This window comes from Molossus molossus, unplaced genomic scaffold (assembly GCF_014108415.1).
Source record: "Molossus molossus isolate mMolMol1 unplaced genomic scaffold, mMolMol1.p scaffold_m16_p_17, whole genome shotgun sequence".
NCBI lineage: Eukaryota > Metazoa > Chordata > Mammalia > Chiroptera > Molossidae > Molossus > Molossus molossus.
In genome coordinates this window covers 13736837-13754654 of record NW_023425352.1, presented here as the reverse complement: position 1 = coordinate 13754654, position 17818 = coordinate 13736837, and the positions used below count along the sequence as shown (strand labels likewise).

General features: G+C 51.2%; 1 protein-coding gene across 10 annotated transcripts in view; it reads left to right on the top strand.

Annotated features, from left to right (window-relative positions):
* Positions 1–17818, top strand: part of TCF7L2 (transcription factor 7 like 2) — a 189661-nt gene that overhangs the window by 107582 nt on the left and 64261 nt on the right. For 2 of the 10 annotated variants that reach the window (XM_036264600.1, XM_036264596.1), the window contains exon 5: positions 9906–10046. The exons of the other annotated variants lie outside the window; for them this stretch is intronic. In XM_036264600.1, the coding sequence (XP_036120493.1) occupies positions 9906–10046 (141 nt within the window). The remainder of the gene's footprint in view (positions 1–9905; positions 10047–17818) is intronic. 10 annotated transcript variants of the gene reach the window in all.

Sequence of the window (17818 nt, the reverse complement as noted above, 5' to 3'; positions counted from 1 at the left end):
AGCTCTCGGGACCTCTGTTTCCTGTGAAATGGGAATGATAATTTTTATCCTGCCTGTTTCCCAGAGTTGTGTATTTATTTCAAAGAAAATGTGTCAGAATTCAAATAGAAAGCAGTCAGGCAGAGAGATAAGATAATGGCAGTTTCAACCGATTGAAACTCATTTTTTAAAAATAAGTTTACTCACATACCATACAGTACATCCATTTAAAGTGGGAATTTAAGGGTTTTTAGTATATTTACAGAGTTTTGCAACCATCACCACAATCAATATTAGAAAATTTTCATCATCCCAAAAAGAAACTCCTCACCCTTTTCCTCCAGTTTTCCCCTCATCCCCCACATCTGCGTTCTGTCCATGGATCTGTCTGTCTGGGTGTTTTGTGTTTGTGGAATTGTACAATACGTGGTCCTTTGTGACTGGCTTCTTCACTTAGCGTAATGTTTTCAAGTTTCATTCATGTTGTGGCATATATCAGTGATTCACACCTTTTTAATTGGCAAATAATATTCCATTGTGTAGGTAGATCATATTTTATTGATCCATCATGAGTTGATGGGTAAGCTTCAGAATTTTAAAAACATGAAGCTAGATCACATTTGTTTTAATTTTTAAAACGATCCTTTTATTGGAAGTGAAGTGGTCTCACGGTAAATACTGTTTCAGCACAAACGTCTCCAAGTCTGCGTGGTCTGCGTATTTGACCAATTACTTACCTCGGTAGACGCTCCCTGAAACCAGACGTTGGATAAAGGTGACTTCAGAGTCTGTGGCCCCTAGAAACACTGGAAACTTTTAATCTATGAAAGTAGTCGCAGTTGCTAGGAACTTTCTCTGTAGTTTGTCTGAGGAGTAAGACATTATCCCCGTGACTCAGACTCGTCCCTGCGGGCTCTGTCTCTGTCTTCATGTTCTCCTCTGTGGTAAGCACTGCAGTGGCATCGGAAGAATGTGATCAGATGGAGTTACAACCAGCCTAGGGTCGTTCTGTTAGTCTCTGGATTGCTTGTTACTGTTCTGTTGTTGGTTTTACCTGTTGTCATATGAAGAGGCCCAGGCATGTTTACATCCTGGAGATAGGAGAGAACCTTCCCTCGTCCGGATTGGCGCACGGGCTCTCATCCTCAGCGTCGCTGCTGTGGCCGAATGCAGAGCCCCTCTGCGGGGCGGACCCAGCCTGGGTCAGCTGTTCCGATCACCACCCTCCAGCACTGGCTTGGGCATTCATGTCCCCTAATTTGAGGAGGAACTTTTCAAGGAAAATCTGAATTGTTTTCCTTGATTGGCTGCACATGTTAGACATATGAAAATGATTTTCATTTTAAGAATCAGGGAGCCCTTAGGGATTTTTAAGGGAACTCTGAAAGCTGCATGTTCTCTTAGGGCCTTCTAAATGGGGATGGGCGAGTTCGTATTCTGGGCGCTACACTTGGACAGGTGGGCCCATCTGTTAGCAGTGGGAAGAAATGGGAGCAAGATGGCATGGACTCTAGTTGATGTGTGAACCGTTGCTGCTCACACACACACCACACACACACCACACACACTTAGGGTTGTCGTTTCTCTTTCAAGATTCTCTTCGACCTGATTTTTACTAACAGATCCAGACGTTTGGGAGGGAAGGAGACAGCCTGGGGTAGTCAGAGGGTAATTTACCCCAGACCCTTATCCCTTCTATCCATCTCACTTCCCCTTTTAAGCGGAGAAACCCCAATACTGTAGGACTGAGAACTCATTACAGACCCGCTGACTCAGTCTGTGTCTCCCCTGCCTTGTGCCACATCAGAGCCCAGGCAGGACCCAGTATGATTGCCCGAGGCACGTGCCCAGTGACAACAGAGGTGGCTGCTTCAGTTCTCCAGTTGGCAACGTGTGATTCCTTCTGAGGATGACACATTGGGGGCGAGTGTCATTTTGGAACCAGGGATGTTAGTGACTGGAGCTGGTGCGCGTTCCCCGCAGTTCATCGGTGACTTGGGGAGAATAGCAATGAGACGGTGTGAGGGCTGGTCCTGCCTGCGAGAATCCACTGTTTTGAACGTATCCTTATATCCTTCCAGTGTGACTCCTCCTTTCATAATAAGCTTTTTTCCAAATCAGTTTAATACATTTTTATGCAATTAGTATAGTGCATTTCAACCAATATGGTTTATATCCAAAATACCTGAGAAGGTTTAAATAACATTTTCTCATTTGCACAGTTATTCAGTCATTACACACGAAGACCCTCTGGAGTTTGATGTTGTCAGGAAACATATTAGCAGAAAATAATAGTATGTTATTATCTAATGCTAATAATTGGTTAGTAGAAATGAGAAAAGAAGACATGTAATTGGGGCTCCCATGGCTAACGAGATGTGAATTATGAAAACATTTCCAGGAGAAATTCCAGGGTTGTTCTAGAAACCTGTTAATTTGCATTTTAAAACGTTTGGTCGGCATTGATGGGGAGGAGGGCGCTGTCTGTCAGCACAGCTTTCGTTCCCAGAGCCCAGCTTTCGGCATTTCCTGAGCGGTAACAGGTCCCCACACACACCCCTGCCTGTGTTGCCTTTACGACCTGAGTCTCATCGAGGCTGCTCCCTGTCTTCGGAGGTGATGTGTGGGTTTCTGAAGACTGCCCCGTGGGCTTCTCAAGGCCGATCGGCCTCTCTGCCCACGGCCCCTCCGTTCAACACCGCGCGGGCCACGATGGCCTAGCGCAGCTCCACAGTCCTCCCCAAGGCTTGTTTGGAGAAGACACTTCCCTTTAGCCAGAATCTCAAGAGCACGGTGTTCCGTGTACTCTAATAGCTGGATTCACAAAGCTTTCTGTGGCCCGCGGTTCTTGAACCCAAACTTGTGCCTCTAGACCTTCCACTGTGGTCACTGCTGGTTAGAGCATATGGGCTTAATAATTTTTGTCTGAACATGGGAATCAACCCCTTTTCTTTCAGAGTCACGTGACGAGCACCCTTTTTCCTGGGCTCGCTGGCATTTTGCTTGTCTGGAGGAAGTACGCTGTTCAGGGCAAGGACCCTCCAGTCCGCAGATGGTAGACGGGGAGGTTTCAGGGAGAAGCTTCACTTTCACTGCTGGTGTTGGCATCTCAGCCATCAGAGGAAACAGAGAGACTGACTCACTGGTGCTCTGTAGCGGACCTGGTGTCCAGGGAGCGCGGTGGCCTTAGACGGGACTTCAGTTAGCGGCCCAGCCATGTTTGTTCAGAACCTCATTCATGTTCTGCGTGCCTTGCCCGATTTCCCAGCCGGATCGTGCTGATGTTAGCCATTTCCAGCTGTTACCTTTCATCGCAGCAAAGCCTAGGCCTTCAATTTCACTTAAAGGGTTAAATTCGTGTTGCTCTCAGCTAAAAAGTAAAAGCATCTCCTTTATTCAAAATTACCCAAATGAAATTTTAAAAACTTTATTCCACACTCTTCAACAAACGTTTTCATACCTACTTTTCCTTTGCTGCTTATGATACTGTAATGGTAAAAGTATGTTTTACTTCCTGCTTCTCAGTATTTGCGATTAAGAAATTTTTATCCCTAGAAAACAAAACAAGTTGGCAGAGTTTTCCTTTAACCCGTAGCACCTTTGGAACTGGTGCTGCCCACTCCCATCGTGACCCCTGTCCCTGGGGTGTCTTCCTCAGCCGTGGAGGGCTCGGACCGAAAAAGACGACGGTGCGCGCATGTGTCGCGTCTCCTCGAACGCAGCTTTCTTCAGTAGATGTGCCTGCTCGTTGTGTGACAGCCATGTCTGTCACCGGTGCCGTGGACCTGCACTGGCAGCGCGTCGAGGACCTCGTGCGCCCCTCGCTCTGTGCTCTGCTGGCCCTGCAGAGCTGGAGCCCACTGGAGGTGGGCAGGCCGTGCCCTGGGCCCCAGAGACACAGGCCGCACAGCCAGTGACGGGGGTGACAGCGACACTGAGGCCCCGTCTGTTTCTCTGACGAGCCTGAGAAGAGGGGAGCTGTGCTTGGTAAAAGGCCACGTTGGCCCCTTTGGTGTTCATTCTGGTTTGCCTTCATTTGGGTCCCATTCTCTGTCACTAAGATGAGGTCCTTGAGGGCCATGTAGACCTCCGTTCTGCATCCCTTCATTGTAGGGCTGGTCAGGCCGCTTCTCCTGATGCCGCTCTGTGCAGGTTGGCTGAGTGACTACCTCGGCGAAGGGGGGGGGTGCAGTGTGTCAGCCGGTGCTTGCCATCCCCGACGGGAGCCCCTTTGCTTCCATCTTTGATGGCACCACCTACCTCTGCATACATGTGCACATACACACACCACGCACAGACTCGCGCACCTTGTCACTCATGTGTGCTCAATGACAGTGTCTAGGTTTGGGGAAGGCTCGCCTTTGATGACAAACATGGTAGCCGGTCTGCAGCCCTGGTTACCGTTTCTTGGCATCTGTGTTAGGTTGTGTGACAACATATTTCAGAGTGAGTGGTTCCCATCATAGTCACCTCACTTTCAGGGCTGAGAATTACCGATGGAGCTTAAACCAGATCAGCGTAACCCGGACAGACTTAGTTCTCTCCCAGGCCATATACGCGCACGGGGGGGGGGGTGGTTGGTTGCACTTGCTTATTATTTATTTATTTATTGTATCTTTATTTATACATACTTATGTATATGTGAGTAAATGATAAGAGGTATGAGGATTTTACCCTCTTAACAATTTTTAAAAAATTGGTCATTTTACTAATTTGCTTTTTTGTGGACTGGCTCTTGCCAATGCCCTTTTCTTTTTTTTTTTTTTTTTATCCTCACCCAAGGACATTTTTTTCCATTTTTTGTTCAGATAGAGTGGGAGGGAGAGAGAGGAAGAGAGAGAGAGAGACAGAGAAACATTGACGTGAAAGGGACACATCGAGCGGCTGCCACCCGCATGACCAACCAGGGCCGGGGACAAACTGCAACCGAGGCACACGCTATTGGCGGGAACCGAACCCAGGTCTCTCTGGACCGCAGGCTGACGCTCTATCCGCTGAGCCAAACTAGGCAGGGCTCCAATGCCCTTTTCTTTCTTTTTTTTTTTAATCCTCACCCAAGTATATTTTTCCATTTTTTGTACAGATAGAGTGGGAGGGAGAGAGAGGAAGAGAGAGAAAGAGAGAGAGAAACATCGATGTGAAAGGGACACATCGAGTGGCTGCCACCCGCACGACCAACCAGGGCCGGGGACAAACTGCAACCGAAGTACGTGCCCTTAGCGGGAACCGAACCCGGGTCTCTCCAGACCGCAGGCCCACGCTCTAACCGCTGAGCCAAACCGGCCAGGGCCAATGCCCTTTTCTTAAGTGGATTTTAAATTCCATTCAAGATGCTGTGCTTTTGAAATAAAACTCTTGCATGTCATGCATAGAACCCCAACTTCTCGTTTCAGAATCTGGGCTTTAGTTCTGTCCTACTATAGTCCTGAGTGTGTCTAGAGGTAGGGATTAAAAAAAAATCATAGAGCATTCAGTTATATGATTTCTAAGACCCCATTCCATTGCACAGTTCTGATTTATTTTAGAGGTCCACAGATAATACTTTCCCACTAGCTGTGGGGAAGAAAACCCCTAAAAAACACAACCCAAATGTATCAGGGTTCTTCATAGAAACAGAACCAATAGGGTGTGTGTGTGTGTGTGTGTGTGTGTGTGTGTGTGTGTGGTTTATTATAAGGAATTGGCTCATGCCATTATGAAGACTGACAAATCCCAAGATCTGCAGTCAGCAAGCTGGACACCCAGGAGATAGTGGGGCAGGGTCGTTCCTCCAGAGGCCGGCAGGCTGGACACCTAGGAGAGCCACTGTTTCAGTGCAAGACAGAAGGCAGTGAAAACCGATGAATCAGCTCGAAGGCAGGAGGAATTCTCCCTTATTTGGGGGAAAGATCAGCCTTTTGTTCTACTTCAGCGGATCAGCTGAGTTCCGTCCACATTAGGGAGGGCAGCCGGTTTTACCCAGTCTGTCGGTTTAAATGTTGACTTCATCCCAAAGCACAGAACAACACTCAGAATAGTGTTTCACTTTACATGGCCTAGTCAAGTTGACACACAAAATTAACCATCACACCAAACTTTCCTGAGACAGAATTGAAAACTTTTGTTTTTTACTTTCTGCCTTAGAGCTAGGCTCAGAATTCTCCCAACAGCCAACAACTATTGGCTAGATTGGGTCTGAATACCATTATTTTATACAAAGTCTTTATCTCTGGGGGCTTTATTCTCTTAGGGTTTTGTTTTTTAAAATGCTTTTTAGCACCTTCTTCTATACTCTTTTCTTTTTTTGTTTATTTTTCCTGGCAGAGCAAATTGTACTTTCTAGCTCATTGGGTTTCATTCTGTTGTGCTAACATTTGAATATCGCCCAGCCACCTGTTGAGGGTGGGGGTGGGGTTTGTAAGCTCATAAAGAAACAAAACAGTAGAATGCACCAATATTGCTGCTTTTCTGGTGGCACATCTTCACCCTTGATCCATGTGGTCATGTCCAGAGCTGGTCAATACACCGTGTCCAGGTGCGGAGTCACTGGTGAAAATGAGACCCACCATTCTCTGCCTCCCTTCTCTCTCGACACCGCACCTTTCCTGGAGGTGGTGCACCTCTGGAAGTGCTCTGTCATAAATAGGCAGTGCTTCCAGAAAGCCTAGGAGACAGATTCAGCACCAGTGTTTGTGGCCGCTACTTTCTGGAGACTGCACGTTGAAGTAGGTCAGTGCAGCCAGCGGCCTCGGAGGAGGCGGCGGGCCGAGGGGCCCTTCTAGCAGGTGTGTGGTCGCTCAAGGTCCCCCTCCTCCATCCCAGACATTCTTATTTCAAAAAGTACCCGGCGCCTACTCCGGTACATTGCCTTGCGACAACCCCCTCGTCATGGCCAGGAGCATGAACCTCACGAGCCTTTGTTTACTCTTCCTGGATGGCTCCAGTGTGCTCCACATTACTGCTCGATTTGTGGGTGGCCAGTTACTGAGGTCAGTCTGACCAAGGCGACTAGACTGCTGCAGTCAGGATGCCTCTCTCCCTTCAAACCCAACTCAAATGGGTGTATTGACCCATAACTGAAAAGTCCGCGATTCAGACTCAGGCATGGCTGGATCCAGGGGCTCATAAATCAGGATACCATCATCACCCACACACACACTTTTGGCTCTGCTTTTCTCCAGGCTGACTTCATTGTATGGGGGCAGGTTCAAGTCCAGAGAGATCTTACCTTCCCTCACAGCTCTGAAGCAGTAGCGGGGGTAGGGGCTGTAATACACTGAGTGCATTTGGACTGAGAAAATGGGCCCACCCCTGGAGCTGGGGATGGGATCCACTCCATCCAAACTGCATGGCTTGAGAGTTGGGGGTGCCTCCTCGATAATTCAGGGTGTACCATTAAGAGAAGAAGCACAAGTGGGTGCCGAGCAGAACACTCAGCAGACATCTCGTTGTGATTCTGGTTCAGATTTTTGGGATCCATCCAAGAGTTTTCTGCTCGTTGGGGAGACCGAACTGTCGTTGCTTCATGGCATAGAGTGCATTTGAATTTATTGTTAAGGCATCTGCGCCCCCCCCCCCCCCCAATTTGAAGTGGCTTTCAGAACTTCACATTTTGCACAAGGATTAGGAATGAGTAATTAAGAAAATCAGGATAAAGAGAAAAGCAGGGTAGGCCCGTGAAATAAGAGGGGAATAAGCTGACTCAGAGCCTCAAAGCTGGCCGGTAGCTCCTGCGGGACGGGGACCGGGAGCTGCAGCTTGGCTCTCGGCTTCCCAGGCATGCGAGTACCTAGACCTCGGCGGGCGTGGGGGGTGGGGGGTGTAACGTTCTCCGGTCACCTTAGGTCCTTCTCCTCTGGGCACTGGGCCTCTGCAACCTGCCCCTTTTCTCTCAGCATTGTGTTGGGAAACAGAGCAAGCAGACAAGGATGGAAACCTCTGTATTGCTGGGTTCCTTCCAGGAACAACTGGAAGGTTAAACTGTGTCACCTTTGGTGGGCGGCAGTCAGGTGAGTCACAACTGTGACCAGGCAGAATGGCATCACCTTAGTTGTAAAGCTGGGCCGGTCTTGCAGATGGACTTATACTTGCCTAGTGACTCACGTTCCTATTTCCAGATGACCAAGGGTGTGCTGTGGAGACCAGAGACCCCCGGGGTGGGCCACCGGGGTTTCCTCCGGGCCTTGGGCAGCCCTTACTGTGGGGCAGAGACCCCCGGGGTGGGCCACCGGGGTTTCCTCCGGGCCTTGGGCAGCCCTTACTGTGGGGCAGAGACCCCCGGGGTGGGCCACCGGGGTTTCCTCCGGGCCTTGGGCAGCCCTTACTGTGGGGCAGAGACCCCCGGGGTGGGCCACCGGGGTTTCCTCCGGGCCTTGGGCAGCCCTTACTGTGGGGCAGAGACCCCCGGGGTGGGCCACCGGGGTTTCCTCCGGGCCTTGGGCAGCCCTTACTGTGGGGCAGAGACCCCCGGGGTGGGCAACTGGGGTTTCCTCCGGGCCTTGGGCAGCCCTTACTGTGGGGCAGACCTCTGGGCTCCTGTCGTTGGTGGCTTTCCGAGTGAAGACACAGGGACAGCATCGCCAGTAGAAGGCCCTGGAGTGGCACCAGTTGGTAGGTGGTGTGGCCCCGTCTTATTTGGGGAGTTCACGTGGCCTTTGGATGATTTTACATCAACTGGATAAACCCCCCAAGGGAGGAAGGAAATATGATAACCATGTAAATTATTCTAGAACTGTGGCTACAGTGTTTTTGTAGATTTGTCCTTATGTCTTTGATTTTCTGTCTCCTTGTCTGCAGTATTCATTGAGTTCTTCTGCTATTAGTGACTGTCAGGACATAAGATTCTGGGTCTTGTGTTCAATCTCATATTCTTCACCCTGAGTTCCGTTACTCAGGATTCAGAAGGGTGAGAAATTTGTTCATGGGATTTTCCTCCATACAAAACAGAACAGAGAAGGCATACATTCTTCACAGTGAACAGAAAGGACACAGATATTTTTTTTTTTAAAGAAAATTAGAATGATATTTCTTTGTTGTGAAATAGCTCTTCTCGGACCTCAGGTTGCCCTTTCCACCCCTAAATTTCCCACCCTATCTAGAGAGCAGTGGCCAACCTCTGGACAGGCTGACACATCTGCACAGATGCACCGAGTTGACTGAGACCTGGTCCAGACTCCCCTCTGCCATTCACTAGCTGTGTGACCTTGGGCATGCTTCTTAACGTCTCTGAGTCAGGTCCCTCCTCTTCGCAGTGAGTGACAGTACCTACCTCACAGGTGGTTGTGAGGTGCAGTGGCAGAACAGACACAGCCTGTTCGAGCCCCAGACGGCACGCAGTGAGCCGAGGCGGCTGGCGCAACGGGCTCCGGCCGGGGAGGAGTCCGGGCAGCCTGTGCTCAGGGTGTGAGCTGCCGGCCTGTAAGGGGTCTGGAGAGGTCCCTGCAGTTCCTTCTCTCCAAAAGACTGCTGCCCGGTGGGGGAAGGCGTTAAGACAGATTCCCGTAGCTGCACCAGAACCATATGTAATCACACTTTTGTAGGGTAGAGATATCAGCAGTATCACGTGGTGTAAACTATTAGGAGGTTCAGTAAGGTAAGTGGACAGAAAGGGAGAGAGAAATGGTAGCCAGCTGGCCCCCTGGAGGCCAGAGGCAGGAGCGGCTGCGCCCGTCGGGGTAACGATGGGCAGAGGTGGGGACAGCGGGAAGGGCCGTGACCAAGTCTGCATGGAGGAGGTTGTGTTTACGATGCCACTAGAGGGGTCCCCAGGCTGGATGGCAGGGAGGTGGAAGAGTTCTGGGTTCGAGTGGGAGCCATAGTCCTCCTCGCTTGGAGTTTGTAGCGGAGTGTGGGTTAGGGTAGGGAACCAGGCTGGGGGCCGCGAATGCCGTGGTTGACTGCGCCCCTCCTCCCGAGCCTCACTCTGTTCCCCTTTCTTCCTGGCACAGTGCCCCCTCCCTTGCTGCACTCAGGGACATGACTGTCAGCACCTCTACCCCCCCTCAGACTTCACTGTCAGCACTCAAGTCTTCAGGGACATGAAAAGGAGCCACTCCTTACAAAAGGTTGGGGAGCCCTGGTGTTTGGAGGTAGGTCGCGGAGCAAAATGACGGTATGAGACGAGCCAGCTCTGAAATGAAACCGCCCATCCAAAGTTTACCTCGTGCTAGGGCAGGGCCCATCCGCCATGGTCCCTGACTTCCCGCCGGGTCACTGTCGTATCGGGTGCCATGATGTCTGGGTGTACTGACCACTGATCGCTTTATCATGGCCATAAAAATGCTAGTTTACCGGAAGAGGTGGAGGGTGGTGCTCCCGGGAACTCAAGGTGCCTGGCTCCCAGGGGAGGCCATCGGTCCAGTGTCATGTGTAGCTTCTGTTAGCCCATTAAACTTGACCCCCCAGGAAATAATTTTCTGGGCCTATTTCCAGCTCCCAGTGGAAGAGAAGTTATCACCTCAACTTTGCTTTTGTTATCAGTCATTTAGAACTTACGGATTTTCCTTTGGGATTCAGGGCGCTGAGAAAGGCCCAGACCCCCTCCCCCCTTTGGGATTCACGGGGCTGAGAAAGGCCCGGGCCCCCCTTTGGGATTCGGGGGCTGAAAAAGGCCCGGACCCCCCGTTGGGATTCAGGGCGCTGAGAGAGGCCCAGACCCCCCCTTTGGGATTCAGGGGGTTGAGAAAGGCCCAGACCCTTCCTGTGGGATTCAGGGGGCTGAGGAAGGCCCGGGCTCCGCAGTGCCACCTTCCCGAGGTCGCCGTGAGGGGCTCTCCAAGGACGGGAAGCATTGTTAATTTCTTTTAAATAATTCAATATGTTGTCAATACCCCACACTGCTCCATGCTGGGGAGTGACAGTCTTCAGATTAGTGGTCCCAAGGAATAAAGAACATCGAGAACATGCTTTCATCTTCAGAAAAGCAAAAGTCAATGCAGATAAAAATTTTAAAGTAACTCTTTAGACTTCAACAGCAAATGATTTCATACTAATGCTAGCTTCTTTTCTTAAAGAAAAGTGAAAATGCAAGAGCCAATTCGTAAAGTCCTCTGTGTTTCTAAAGCATTTATTGTACACCTGCTCTGTGCTGTGCCAGTGTTCAGGGTCCAAGGACAGAAGGCCTAGGGAGGATTTACATGTGTCCATGTGTCTTGCCTTTGGAGCAAGACCAGGGGACAGTATCCTTTTTAAAAGCTCGTTCTGATTTAAGAAGCAGTGCATGGCCCTTGAAGAGAACTGGAGACATGTAGAGAACCATGCAGAAGAAATGTAACCACCCACACCCTGTTTACCAGTTTCTAATTTCTTAGTATTTGGATGCATTTCTTTCTCACTGTTCATGTGTCTAAACTTTAAAAGTCTTTTCACAAAATTGGAATTGCACTTTCTCCAGTTTTGTATTTTCTTTTCATTCGACATAGCCCCAAGGATGCTCTACACGCTAGTGTGTCTTCGTTCTGTTGGCCAGGCCAAGGCCTGGGGTCTTGTGGGAAGCTTCCTGTGTGACCACTCCCTTCGGGCCAGGTGGGAGTGAGACTGGCGGTTCTGCACTGTGGTGGGCTCCCTGGCTCCCAGTGTACGTGGACAGCCCGTGTCCTTCACCGGCCTGGGCCTGCCAGAGCGGGGTCCCCCTTCTGTGCAGCACGGAAGCCTTTTCTCCGCAGCCCCTCCACAGTTCACCTTTAATAAGTGCGGTCGGTCATTCTGACTGTGGACGAGAAGGCCACGGAGCTGGTCCTTTAACAGGGCCTGGCAGACGCTGACTCATTCGTCTTTGATCCGAGTTGCGAGACAGATAAAGGGGCACCAGGCACCCATTTTGAGTGAGGAAAATGGAAGAGAAAACTGGATTCCTGCCCTGCACCCCCAGACGCACACGCTCGATCCCTGCTGCCACACCAGCCACCTCCCTCTGGCCGAAGGCGAAGGTGCTGGCTATTGTTCAGCACCTCAGCCTTCCCGAGCCGGGACGAAACTCCTGATCCAGGACATCGAAAGTCCCTTTTTTGCTTCCCAGGCACTGTGTTCTGGGGACCGTCCACCCATCCACATTTAGCTTTCAGTGCCCCCTCCTCTCTTTCCTCGCAGTTCACTCAGCTCGACTCCAGCCCTTTCGTTCTCTCCTGCAGGGAATTAAGGCTGGTTGACCAACTGAGTAAATATGACTAAGAAAGTCAATACCCACCTGGGCAGGCGTGACTCACTTCTTTCTAGTTAGCTATTCCCGTAAGTTTTAAAGCTAGCCATACAAAGTCATTACATTGGGGCTATTAACCTGTTTAATAGTGACAATAATAGGGTGTGACCCGTGGCATAAATGCATTCAGATAAAAAGAAAGTGTTTTTTCCTGTAATTGCTTAGTCAATACCATTTTCACGGAAATGCTTGCAAACAATCTTTTAGAAAGTTCTTTGTCCCAGTCCCCCCTCGTCCGGGCTTCCTTCCTCTTCGGGGCTCTGCAGATTTTCTCATCCATGGAGGTTAGCAGGACGGCGCCCTGCGTCCCTGCTGAGGTTCTGATTGACCTGCCTTTGGGCTGGTGTTGAGCCATTTCTGTTCAATTTTTAGGGATACGTGACTGTGTGTGTGTGTGTGCGCGCGCCCGCGCAAGAGGAACACATTATTGTTGGTACTGGCTTATTAGCCTGTCAAGTCATACATTTAAGGAAAAAAAGAGACTTCTGCTAACTTTGCAAAGCTAGTGGCATAGACAGGGAGTTAACCATTTTGGTGAGAGGAAATGAAACTTTTCTTAGGTTTATTAGACCACATCCTATAAATCTGTGGCTTAATATATGTCTGATTTCTAAAAAGGGTGGCATCACGGCCGAAATTTTGTGTTTGCTTGTAAGTCATTGAAACAAATAGAGATGTTGCTTCATTTCCTTGGCGCTCTGTTTTTCAATACATGTTACGTGTGGAAAATCCGGATTTTCACAACAAAGTGCATTAGAAGGGAATTATCTGCTTTATAAATCCCTGCATCAGAACTGTGGACCGGCAAGCGTCCCATTAGGCCGAAATGCCGAATTTGCCCTCTGTCTCTGTCAGCGGAGCAGGGGCAGTGGCCTGCAGGGGCACCACGCGAGCCCACGATGCCTGATGTGACTTCCCTGAGGTGTCCTGGCGGCACAGGGAAGCACTTCTCAAAGGCAGAGCTGACAGACTTCCAGTCTTTTATTTATTTATTTTTCTTAATCCTTACCTGAGGATATTTTTCCATTGATTTTCTTTTTCTTTTTTTTTTAGGTAGAGTGGAAGGGAGGGAGAGGGAGAGAAACATTGATGTGAGAGAGACATCGATTGGTTGCCTCCCGCAGGACCCAAACTGGGGCTGGGAATCGAGCCCGAGACCCTTAGGTCCACGGGCCACGCTCTGACTGCTGAGCCAGACCTGCCAGGCCTTCTAGTCTTTTCAAAGACGTGTCAAAAAATCATCGGTGGGTTCAGAGCATATATGCATTGTTTTCTGTTTATATTTCATCACTAGTCATAGAAATACTGTCCTATGTCTGCCTCGGAAGGCTCTTTGTCAAACCTCTAACGAGTGTCCATTCCAGAAATGGGTGGCCCACAGTCTGCTTGGTCACCACTCTGGTGCAAACAGACTTTCCCGGAGTTTCCCTGTTAGGTGCATCTCACGTGGGAGAGGGTGGGGGTTGAAAACAGCGAAGACAGAATGACTCTGGACATTCCAGAAGGCCCTCGCGCTCGGCGTACGCATAGCTTCGCCCTGGCCCGTCCTGGCGAGTGGAGCAGGTGCTCACCCCTCCCTTAGTTCACTCTCAGGATCGGAACAGTGCGGGGCCACCCATACTCATTTGTTACTTCTCTCTCTCTCTCATTCTCTATTTGCAAAGCTTCCTTGTTGAATTCTTCTAGGTTCAGTGAGCACCTGAATTTCCTCTGCCTATTGACTGCTCCAGAACTATAAATGGATACCTTAGTGCCCAACTTGGAATTTCTGACACCTTGGTGAAGCCACATTCCCAGGGCATTGTGACCATGATGTAGCTCCCCACTTACCAGCACCCCCTACGTGATTGGCACAGCCTGGACCCAGCTTGCGCTGCGCTCTGCACTGGGCAAACAGGCCAGCGAGGGTAAGGGTCCCAGCCCTCCCCTCGGGCCCTGTGGCCATGTTGTTTGTTCTTCTCACTTCTTCCACTTTCCTCCCACCCTGTGAAGCCGGAACTGCAGGTGGGAAGCCCAGGCGGAGTGCCTGGGGGTCCTTTGGGGAGCTCCACCCACGAGGAGGATTGGGGAGTCCTCTCGCCCTGGGCCCGGCCCCTTGGGCTGCCTGCATCCGCCAAGACGCCACAGGCCGATCACAGCTCCTATCTCTGTGGCTGCCTGCCTTTTCTCCAGTCTCTGTGAGTCACATGTTTTCTTTGCATCCCGTGTGACAAAGGTCATTAATAGAGAAGACTTGGGCCTTTGATGTGTGACCTGTTGTCATCCGCACAGTTTATTGTTTTGGGCGCTCCCCTCTGGTCATTCTGTGATGTGACACATCCGTTTTTAACGGGCTTTATAAACTGTGTCAAGGGTGCGTTTAAGTTAGCTTTAAAACTTGTTCCTCCTCCAGGGCCCCCAGGTCAAAATATTGGTCAGCCCTGGAAAGAGGGAGTGGATGCTTTTCACTAGTGGTTTCTTCGTCATCCCTCGGGCAGGCCGCTGTCTCTTGCTGTGACTTCTTTCTGGAGCGCGTTCCTGTTACCAGTGTCTTCAGTGTTGGTGGATGTCTGGAGTCGGAACAGAGAGGAGCCACAGTTCAACTCAGACTCCAAAACTTAGTCGACTCATTTGTATTAAGGGAAATTACCGCCTGGTGAGCCCAGGAGCCGAGCTCGGTTTGCTCCATCCTTAGCAGGCCGGTCTCGTGCTCCTTACTCGAAAAGTTTGTGCTCATCAGCGGCTGCTCGTGACGCGGGAGAGGGCACCAGGACCTGTCTCATCGTCTTCCTTTCTCCATTCTTCCCAGCTTCTCCACAGTGGCCCCAGAAGTCCACATCAGACCTCTTTGCATAGCAAAATGCAATAGTGGAAGCAAATGCTTCTGGTTCGTTTCGGGGAGCCAGGCGGTAGAAGAGGCGTGTCGGCCCTGTGAGGCCAGGTCCAAGCCGAGCCCTCTTCGGGGGGCTGTCCTTTCCCAGTCGGTGGCTGGCGCCCGTCCTCGAGCGGGAAACGGGGACCGAGGCGGCGTCTGGACAGCCATGGGTGTCCGTCGTCGTGGCGGACCTCGTGGGCCGTGGGCCTGCCCCTGCACTCCCACACGTCTGGGGGCACACCGTCTCGCACGTCCCGGGGCACACCGTCTCGCACGTCCCGGGGCACACCGCCTCGCACGCGCTCACTGTTGGCTCGGCCACCAGTGCAGCAGGAGAGACGGTTGTCTCTGGGAAAATCTAAACGAGAGGCCTGTTTGTTCTCAGAGGGAAAGTTTCTGTTTTGGAAAAGTCAGTTCCTTCTGACACGGGAGGGTGGGGACAAGGAAGGAACTAAAGACACCAGAGAAAGAAGAAGTGAGAGTGAAGGGAGGTGGGAAGGAGTTGGGGTGACCAAAGGGCACACAGCTGCCCCACTCAGTTCATTTCCCAACCCCACCGGTCACTTGGTCTGCCAGGCTTTGCCGGAGCCCCCGGCCGCAGCCCTGGGCCCTGGCGTGGCCTCTTGCTGCTTAGGAAAGCTGAGCTGGCAGAGATGGTGTTGGCTAGAACTTGAGCTGGGGTGGGGGTCGGAGGGGTCACAGGAGCTCCCAATCACTGTGCGCTCAGCCTGGCAGGCCTGGTGATTCACCAGGGGCCAGGGTGACGGGAGGAGAGGCCCACTCTTCCTGGGAAGTGAGCAGCCCCTCCACCAGAACGGGCACCAAGTGGGTCGCCCTCCGGAAGGAGATCTGCACTGTCGGCTGTACAGCTCTGTCTCTCAGACACGTTGTCTCTCCTCCTCCCACTTAGGCAAGAACGCATGAGAAGGTGGGCGGAGGTGAGAGGGCGGGCAGCTGGGCGCCTGCTTGTGGCATCTCCCAGTGGCTTCAGAACCACAGGCAGCTCCTGCGTGGGGTGGGCCTCCCTCTGGGTCGGCGTGGAACCTGGCTCTCGGGGTGTGGGAGCTCTCTCCACGCAGCCTCGCGTGGCCGGGTCACCTGCAGCTGCCTGGCTTTCACGTGGGCGCTGACTACGGACACTTCTGTGTCCCTGATACTTGGTTGTTTGTGTTGGTTCGGTTAGGGTTTTTTTGTTTTTTGATTTTTTTTCTTCTGGGAACCAGGTTTCTCTTGAGATGTGGGATTTTAGAAAGATTCTATTTAAAAATATATCATACAACAAAATTGACTTTTCCGCCCTGGCCGGTTTGGCTCAGCGGTTGGAGTGTCGGCCTGCGGTACAGAGAGACCCGGGTTCGGTTCCCGCTAAGGGCACGTACCTCGGTTGCAGTTTGTCCCCGGCCCTGGTTGGTCGTGCGGGTGGCAGCCACTCGATGTGTCCCTTCACGTCGATATTTCTCTCTCTCTCACTTCCTCTCTCTCCCTCCCGCTCTATCTGAACCAAAAATTGAAAAATGTCCTCGGGTGAGGATAAAAAAAAAAAAAAAAAAAAAATTGACTTTTCCTTTTGGTCTACAGTCCCATGAATTTTAGCATCAGTTCATAGCACCATCATCCCCATCAGGGTGCATCGCTTGGCACACCCTCATGCTGCCCCTCCAGTCACGGGAGAGGGTGGGTTTTATCTCTTATCATCTCTGCTGCTTGAAAGGTAGTGTTAACTTGATTCATCTGTTTCATTCGGAGGCTCATTTTTCACTGTTGATGATCTGAGTCTGCTCCTTCTCCACAGCGTCTGCCGCGGAAGAGCTGTGACCAGGATGCCTGGTGTTGCCAGCTCGTTAGTTACTGTTAGTTATTGGGAGTCGCAGTAGGATGGTTTTTTGGGGCACTGGCTCTTCTTGCCTGCGGACCCAGAGGATGCTTCGGGCCACTTTGTGGATTTAGGAGAATTCTAGCTAATTCTGACCATCGCCAAAGAAAAATATGATTAGCAAGGGACATATGTTATTGCTAACCATGCAGGCAGCAGAGTGAAACAAACCAACTTCTGGAATATTCTGCTTTGAATTACCTTTATTTTTCTTTCCCTGATGTCAAGGCAGATTATCAAGGTTTGGGCATCAAGTGTGAAATCAGGATTGTAGCGTGGTTCTTCCGGACTGTCCTCACTTGTCCTGTTGCTCAGGTGAGAGCAGGAATGGAGAGCCTAGAGCCCCCGAGATGCTTCCGTGTCACGGGTGCCCCCACCCAGGTGCCCGGACCAGCTGGGAACTCAGAGGGGCCAGGCTGCCGTCTACCCACTGTGGTTCAGTCTGCACTTACTTCGGGGAAGGGGTGCAGGGAGATTTGCGTGGTGAGGACCCCGTGCGTGCTTGCCCGCCTCTCCACGCAGTGGAGGGACAGCAGGAGAGGTGACCTCAGGTCCCAGTGCAGTCCCACCCTCGACTGAACAGTAGGTGACTTGGCCAGGAAAGGTAGCAGCAGCCACACACGTATGAATTCCTGTGTAATCCAATTCCCGTCTTTGTAATGACTTGGAGACTTGCCCCTGTAGCCCGTTGAGAAGTGGGAACAGTGACCCAGAGCGGAAAGCGGAAATCGTAGGGGAGATGGAGGGAGGCAACCTCCAGAAACACCACCGTGGCCCTTCTGGCTTCCCGACATCTAAAACCGCTTTAGGAGCAGGACAAAGAATGATAGCCGCCTTCTACAAGAGTGACCCAGCTTTCCTGTCTGTAGCCCGCTTCCCCTCCTCCTCGCCCGGGGAAGGAAGGCATCTCCGAGTCGGGCACAGTCAGGGCCTCCGT